Raw genomic sequence first — 8,661 nt, 5'->3', positions numbered from 1 at the left:
CATTGACAGAGTTCACGTTTTGTTCAGGAAAAGGCTATATCCACCCTCCATCTGTGAGCATGTGTTTCTTTCTCATAAGTTCTCTTTGTAAGCTAATGGGTGTAATAGTCACCTTAGTGAGTTCACCCTGAGGCTCAGGCTTTCCATGCAGTCACAGGCAGGCTTGTGAAGAATACATGGTTGCAGCTGCTTTGGGCGGGAGCACTGATATGCATGCTTAACCCCCTGGCTCACTCCTTCCCCTTTGCTCACCCACTGGTTAGCTGACCTAAAAATTTCCCTGGAAATCCATTTGTCAGGCTGTAAAGTTTGGCTCTGTTTTTGAGAATGAGAAATAAATTTTAGGTCTTCTTAGGCATGTCTTGGTCAACAGCATCAAGGACCATGCAATCCAATAGCATTTCTGACATAAAACAGGTTTGAGCTGAAGGTCTGATTAAGATCCAGACCATGCTGTTACATACAGAAAGAAAGCGAAGGCAGGGTCTTGAAATATTTGCAAAAATAAACACCAGCAGCCAAGCCCACCCTGCAACAAATCACAGGCAGCCTCATAAAGGCCCTTTACAGTCCCTGACAGACATGATGTAAGTGCTGAGTGGCTCGAGCAGCCCCTCCTCAGTCCCTGCCTGCCTGCTCTGGAAGCTCCATGTGTACCCAGGCAGGCACACTCCCTCCCTCCTGAGAGTCTGCCACTGCAGGGGAAAGGACAGTGCTGCTTTTTGAATTCTGGCATTGAGACTTGCCCTGTGTTCTTCAAAACCCACCTGGACTGCACTGCTACAGTTGTGTGCCATAGGTACATTACAGTCACAAGAGAGGCACCACATGAAATACAGGAGGCAGGGAGTGATAGGATTTCTGGGGACAAGTTTAAGGGCATTACTAATTTCATTAAAGTTATATTCATGTCCCTCTAAACTAGGGCCAGACTGTTACTTATTGTAGGACCTAACTTGCATGTTGTGCACTGTACAGGAACAAGTAGTAGCTAACTTAAACTCCTAACAATCTAAAATCATGAAGGGAGAGAACTGGGTAGAGCTAACACTGTAAAACAACAAAGCACCTTAGGAAAGCTAAAGAAACTAAGCACATATTTATAGGCACAAGTCTGGTTTTGGGTTGTGTTTTTGTTTTTTGGGGTGGGTGGGGGTTTGTGTGTTTGTTTTGGTTTTGTTGCTGTTGTTTTTTATTTTATGGGTTGATTCAAAACTACGACAAAAAGGAGCTATTTTAAGATTCAAGAGATTTGTCTCAAAATATTTCTGGAACAGTGGTTCTTGAGGGAAGTACGTATGCCATTACTAGTTTTGTATATTGGCACTGTGACATATGAAATCACATTTCAATCACCCTCAGGGATCTCTTGGAGGTTTTTCCATAGAAACCCTTCCACTCTCCCCCGTTCTACTTCATTGTGCATAGGTTAAAACACGCATTTTCAAAAAAAAATATTTCTGTCCTGCTTAGTCTTTTTGTTTTCTCCCTGTAATTTCTCTACAGGCTTTCTTGAAAGAAGACTATCACAGGACAATTTGATGCTGAAGGTAAAATATTCTGTCCTATTATCTCATTTTACCTTCTTAATTTATTGTATTTTACCTAAACAAAACAACTTATTTGCAGCAGAGGCTACCATCTGTCACTTAGTGTGTGTAAAATATTAAAATATTTTTATCCTGAAACTACCACCATCTGGAAATAGTTAGCATGGGAAAACAATAAAAAGCCCATCTAAGTTCAAAAGTGTTATTGCCTTGAACAAGATTAGTGTTCCCATTCATTTATTTATTCCACCAAAACGTAACATTAAGTCACTTTTAAATCCAAACAGTTTGGAAAGCTCCTGATGTCGCGTATGTGTGCTAAAGCCCAGGCTGAGGTTATCATGTTTGCGTTGCAGCAACAAATGTCAATTTGCACTCCATAAAGCATTGTGCACAGGTTGTAGGTGGCTGCAGGACATACTTCCCTCAAGGACCACTGTTCCAGCAAGGCCCTCATACCACTCTAATATTCCATATCCTTCAGGTTGATTTGGTTTATATTTGAAGCCAGAGCACTGAGCATCTTCTGGGATTGAGCTGGTAGTCTATGGAAGAAAGAGAAGTAGCCTCAGAATGTTTTCTGTTCTCTGGTGGATATCTTTGATATTAATGAACACGAGTCTATTTCATGAAGATAAAACTTTTAAAAGTAAATGGCATCTCTGCTGTCTCTTTTTACATTAGTGGCACATTGGAAAGAAGTATAAAATCTGCTCAACACAGCATTGTGTTGTTCATTGAAAAAAAAAATTACCTGTTTCTAATCAGTAAGTATTTGCTTGATTAAATATTAGCTCTTCAAACAGCAGCTACATTGGAAGTAGCTGCAGCTATCTCAGTTGCACATGTCAGTCAGAGCAAAGTTTTTCTGTTTGCTTATTTTCTAATCCTTGTTCTTTGCACTTCAAGAGAGAATACGTTAAATTCAAACCTTCTAATCATACCAAGGCAATTCCACAAGCAAGACAACAGAATTATTTGGGCATGTAATTCCTAGTTTATTCTTTTAAGACTTTGTGAAAACTATCTTTGATAGTTAATATCCTAACTTCAACATCTGATAGAAAAGCAAGTCTATTACTATTACCCAACGATGCTTTCCCAGTTCACAGGACTTCTTTCTAGGTTCATCAGGCCAGTTTAAACAAGTTTATAATGATGCTCTTTACCTGCAACTGACCTTCTCCTTGTGCAACTTTTTTGGCTGGATCTGTGACTCAGCCTGTAGACACCATAGCCTAATGTTATGAAATGCTGGATGGATCAACACTTACACCTTAGCCACTAAATTACAAACCAAAGGAAGCTGGCTGTCAGACAAAATTGTTCCAGCCAAGAAACTGTAGTGCTTGTCTCCTCATGCCCCAAGTATCACATAAGACAGGAAGACAGAGGAACCATTGAAGCAAAACATTAGCCCAACTCTAGACTGGCAAGAGAGCTTGAACACAGAAAATCTCCCCTTGCTCCTCCCACCCCAAGGTTCCCACAGCTGTTCAGCATTTCTGTGTGGTGCTCCTGCCAAGCAGGTGTCTCTGCTTCCCTGAAGGGCTGGTGACAAATGACTGACTATTCAATTTCTGCAATGGAAACTGTTCCATTACAAGTGTAAGTGAAATATATCCAAGCAACTGATTCTGGGATCCCAAAGCCCACGTGTTTTTATAACCTATACCAGCATAGCCTTATCCTTTCCACAGGTCAGTTCAATGATTTCTTTGTTCCTCAGCTCATGAAACATGAGTTGGCAAACATCACCTCCACTACAGCAGGCACTCCTCTAAAACCCCTGGTTTAGAGGCTCAAATCCAGGTTTGCTCAGAACTTCATGTTCAAGAGATTATTAACGCAAGAGAACCACTGCAAAAAGCTTATACACACATTCCTTCCTTATGCATAACTTGAATACTGTCAGCACTTCTTTCTTTGCAGTCTAGTTTTTCCTACATTAATAATTCTGCAGTTTAGTACTGAACAGAAGAATTGCATCATATTGTAACAATTTGACCAATCCTAAACTGAGGCTGCCAGAGGTTGATTAATAAACTGCAAACTGTGACAGATTTTTAAATTACCTGGTGTTTTTAGTTGATTATGCATGATCAGAGCATTTCCAGCTTTCCAATACATTCCTCACATACAGGGAAGACAGCTTGATCTATACTTCAGAATAAGGCTCATGTCAAGTGTTCCTTTAATACATGTTTATAGGAACTAAGCCTGTATATTAAGATGAATCCACATTTTACTACACGCTATTTTTGATATTTTCAACCTTTTCCAGAAACACTGGAGCATCTCTTAATCACAAGGTACATGTCCTGGCTCTGTTGTTGAGAGAAGGCCCACTGAAGTCCTTCAGGGGACCTGACAAGCAGGTGCCTCTAGGGGAATGGATATGACAGTATCTAGAGGAACCATGCTAGCAAAATTCAGCAGCAAGAAAATAACTCTTGAAACTTGATTACCCTTCAAGTCCTGCTATCTGCAGTTCAGTTATGCTGACTAGCAATCAGGCTGCTTATTTAAACAAAGTTATCTATACCACAGACTGTGTTTTCTGTAACAGCTGACAGTTTATTCCAGTGTTAAACTTACCATGGCTCTGCCACAACTACTTAATCTCACAGCCCAGATACCTACCTTAATGAACCTTTCATAGCTATGGTTCTGTTCATGGGTGACACAACTTAAACTTTGATATTTCATTCAAAAATTCAGAGTAGCTTTGCAAGCAGTGTTTCATTTAAAAGGCATTGTGCTCAAATTCCCAGAATTATTATAGGATCTTCCCCTATACAATTTTTTACAGTCTTTCCCAAGATTAAAAGTAACATTCAACTCAATACTTAAAAGGTTCTTTATTTTTCTCTTAGACTTCGGCTTTCAGGAAACCTTAAAAATCTGTTTCACAACAAAGACTGATATTGCAAAGCAGTGGAGGTGCAGTTCAAAAGACAAAAAAACCTAACCCATTGTGTCTTCAAATATAAAAAAATATATCCAAATTATTACCTAGGGAAAGTGTACCACCATTTCTGTCTTAAGCTGGTCCTGCCAGCTTTTAGGTCATAACTCCCACTACAGAGCTCAAGAGCTCTGTAGAGTGGAAGGAGCATCTCTGAGGTTCGTGTCACAGGCATGATTCAGAGCAAACTGCTTTGCTGCAGCAATGAACCCAATCTTAGATTTTCTGAAAGCATTCCATAGTTTTCCCTTGGGCAGCAGGTAATAAGCATCCAAACATCTCCTGGGAAGCATAGGTCATATACACAAAGCCATCTTCATCTTTGTAGTCCCTGTACACTTCTGCCATTGTCAAGGACATACTGGCTAGGCTTTTGTTGTTCACCAGCAGATAGAAAGCTTGTGTAGCTGTCAGAGCCATCCTGCTTCTAATTGAAAAAGAGAGGAGAAAAAGAGGATTAAACATTAGCAAGTTGAATATGGTTTCAGCTTCAGTCTATGACATACATTAAGCAGAGCAGTTGCATGAAATATGTACAAAAAATCCTGTGTAAAGTTATTATGGGGTTTAATGTCTCCATCAGCAGGAAGTTAACTGGAAGCTCAAAGGCCTGTGCTCTGAAGTAAGGCTTACATAGCTATACCAAAGGTGCTACTGAGCATGGGCTTGGAATTTCCAGTTACCAGGGAAAAGTGTGGATAGAAACCAAAAGCTTCCACAGTGCAGATTTTGTAAAGGATTCCAGCTCCAGTCTGTTACACTTACTATAAAGTCTACCTTCAAAAAACAAGTCCTTTTCAGAGACATTACATGTAAGGATTACAATCTAAGTTGTCCAAGAGCCAAAAACATCTTTTACAGAAGTTACCATCTAAAAAGATCTTTTTCTATACTTTAAAAAGTGTGCTGAAAAACATAGCTTTCACATTTCGTCAGAAAATACCACTGAATAGGCTGGGTGACTTCTTTGCTGTAATGTTTCATAAAGAACAATTTAGCAACACATTTCATTTCACTCCCATTCAAGAGCTGCTTTGAACTTGAGCAAATTCAGCCAGGTGCAGTAAGAGAGCAAGGCAGTGACAGTCATCAGCAGAACGAGATCACAGAGCCCCAATACCCATTCCATGAGGCAGGAAGAGAGCAGAACTGGAGTCTTATATAGCCTTTTTTCACTACAGTTAGGGAGAAAGGAGAGGACTGTGATCCCAAAAAAGACCACATTTTTCCCAATACTACACCTGTGAAAATATCTGTTGACTGTCTTCAAACACTTGCAAGAGAGGGAAGCCATTAGATTACTAACACCTTTATCCTCCAACACACCGAAGGAAGCAAGATATCCCCAGCAGCACAGTAGGAAATGCCTTCTTGGGGAACAGCAGCCAAGCCCAGGAGCAGCTCCAACCCACTAGTATCCATTACCCACCTGATAATGGTTATGAACTGTGCCATGGTCAGCTCCTCGGGAACCAGAAACTTGGTTTTGTCCAAGACGGGAAGGTATTTCTCTTTATGGTATCTCTCAACAATTACCTGTTTTAATTAGAGCCATACTTAGCAATAACTAAAATATCCAGGTCCCTTTCCCTTCCCTCACACGCTTCTTTCCTTAAACAGCCGCAACAACCTCCGATAGCGAACCAGAGATTTACCGGGATTTTTGTCGGGAACTTGGCTCGGATCCCTGCTACTTCTTCCCGCCGGGTGGCTGCGGGGCAGAGGAGAGAAGAGAAGCGTTACGTGTGCGCGCAACCCCTCCGACCTGCGCAGCGCTCCGCGCCCCCGGCGCCCCTACCGAGACTCTTCCTGAGCTTGAAGGGCCGATCCGGCTGCACCCCGGGCACCGCCCGCATCCTCCCGCCTCGGGGCCGCCGCTGCTCCCGCCGGCCCGCGCCTCGCACGGACCGAGACCGCTCTGCCCCGCCCCGCCCCGCCCGCAGCGGCGCCGCAGCCAACGGGAGACGCGCAGCGGCTGAGCCCGCCTCTCCTGCCCTACAGCTCCCTGCTATCCCACGGCTCCCCGCTGCCCCACAGCTCCCTGCTGCCCGCTGTGGCGGTGTGGGGTACCCGCGCTGCGAGGTGTTCTGCCTGCAGGGCTGTGCGATGCTTCGTGAGGCGTCTTTGACTTACCCTGCCCAGCGGTTCAGGGATGCAGCTCAAGGCTGGACTGCCCCAAGCTGTTTTCCCTTTGCACATGGCCAACCTTCGTCATACCGATAAACCGCTTTCGAACGATTTCTTTGGTTTTAAAAGAACGAGACAACCTGCCCCACGTACACAAAAAGCTCCAAAAGCCAAATAAAAAAAAACCCACCCCCACTCAAAAACCAACCACCCGCCCCTGTCATTTTTCATCTCCTCAGGCTACCAGAGTGCTTATTTTCTGAATTACTTGAGAGCTCAGTTTTAGCTCTGGTTTTATTTCTGAGACACAGTTGTGATTTTAAGGGGTTTCAAGCAGACTTCATGTATTTGGTAAATATGGTCGGACAGGTTCCTTGCCTTTTGGATTGCTGGTTCACCTGCGTTCGCTTCAGCTGTCAAGATGGCTTTGCAGATGAACACGGCTCAGAAAGGAGTAAAGTTGACTCCAGTCTGGTGGCTGTGTTTATAAATCATCTCAGTGGGGATCTCGAACTGATCCTTATTACTTGTTTGTTTCACTTATCCCTTTAGAATATAGGAATTTTCATTTTATTTGATCTATCATTCTGATAATGATCTAGTTGATGTGGCACTTAGGGACATGGTTTAGTGGTGGATTTGACTGTGCTAGTTAATGGATGGAGTCGAGGATCTGACAGGTCTTTTCCAATTTAAATTCTATTATTTTACCAGGGTAAGGGCAACTAAAATTTGCAAATTTTCATGTTACAGGTTATAAGCTATGGCAAAGTAATGACTGTCACCCAAGATAATTTTGAAAAGAAACATCTTTATTAAAGTGTGTGTGCACTATCTATGCATGTGTCAGGTTTTTCAGCCAGCCTCTCCAGAAGAGTTTCCAGTGGCTGCAATCCCTAATGCTGCTGAGCTGTCCCTTTCTCTTGATCTGGAAGCCATGAGCATTAGCCACAGCACAAGCTCCCTCACGTGGCAGCACAAATTTTTGCCTTACAGGGGCTCAACTCAAGGTCTAGGCAAATGTTAAAAAGAGAAAAACATTATTGGATCTTCCTTTCCTATCATCTGCTCTTTTGTTATCATTAATAAGATGCAATGTATTATGTTTTCTGTCTACAGAAAAAACAGAATTGATGTTGTTACTAGGCAATTTCCTTGATCATCTCCTTGAGAAACTAAAGCAGTGTTCTTCTTGTGGACTGGAATTATGGGACACAATTTCTTTCTTATCTTGTTGTGTCTGCTGTTTGACTTGGTAGACCATTTGCACTCTGGTTTGCTGGTTTTAGTAATGCTCCTACTATGAGTACAGATCTTGGTGCTGGTGCCTTGTTGAGAAGTAACAGCATCACTTGCTCTGAAAATATGGATATAAAACTTTTCCAAATATGATCATAATATTGTTTGAAGTGGTTTTTCTTCCACATAGGGCTTTAAAGTATTTTGTCCAGCATAGTTCAGTTCTTTTCAGATAGGATGTCTTTGGCTTGGCTTTATGTCCACACTTTTCCTGGCCTCCCTGTTGAGGCTCCCAAGAACGTGTCAGACAATGCCAAAAGTATCCGTTGGGTTTTGGTTTGTAGATACTGGAAACTGGTTTCTATTTTAGCCTCCAAAAAGGGTGTTATAACTGATGGACAGTAGAGAGTTTCAAAAATAGCTTCAACATGTCACTGTGAAGCTGGCAGCTTTGTTGTTTGATCCTTCTGACAGAAGGGTCAGGAGAGTCAAGCTCTCTGTCAGAGTTGAAAGCCTCAACAGGAGAACAGTGCCAGAGTTTCCAGGAGCGACTGGGACTCCTTGGATACCTCGTTTCTCAGATAGATGTGTTAAGAGGCCTGATCCCTACTGAGAAATTCTTAAATTCTGTCCTGAATGAAAATCTGGACTCTTAAGGTACCCCCATTTAGGTACTCAGAAACTGTGGCTCTCAGCACTTGAAATCCCTTTTACATTATTTCAGCGGAAATGTCTAAGGCTTAGACAGGTCCAAATTCAAACACTATAGAAAAAAAA

The 8,661-nt window shown here is 42.3% G+C and overlaps 1 protein-coding gene across 1 annotated transcript; it reads right to left on the bottom strand.

Annotated features, from left to right (window-relative positions):
• Positions 1–4,139: 4,139 nt before the first annotated feature.
• Positions 4,140–6,451, bottom strand: MAP1LC3C (microtubule associated protein 1 light chain 3 gamma). Its single transcript, XM_038132574.1, has 4 exons — positions 6,317–6,451; positions 6,174–6,229; positions 5,948–6,054; positions 4,140–4,945 (listed from the first exon to the last, which is right to left on the bottom strand). The coding sequence occupies exons 1-4, from the start codon at positions 6,372–6,374 to the stop codon at positions 4,735–4,737; spliced, it is 432 nt and encodes a 143-aa protein (XP_037988502.1). The 5' UTR covers positions 6,375–6,451; the 3' UTR covers positions 4,140–4,734.
• Positions 6,452–8,661: the final 2,210 nt, after the last annotated feature.

This window comes from Motacilla alba, chromosome 3, assembly GCF_015832195.1.
Source record: "Motacilla alba alba isolate MOTALB_02 chromosome 3, Motacilla_alba_V1.0_pri, whole genome shotgun sequence".
NCBI lineage: Eukaryota > Metazoa > Chordata > Aves > Passeriformes > Motacillidae > Motacilla > Motacilla alba.
Note: the sequence above shows the minus strand (reverse complement) of the source record. Positions and strands in the feature narration are given on the sequence as shown.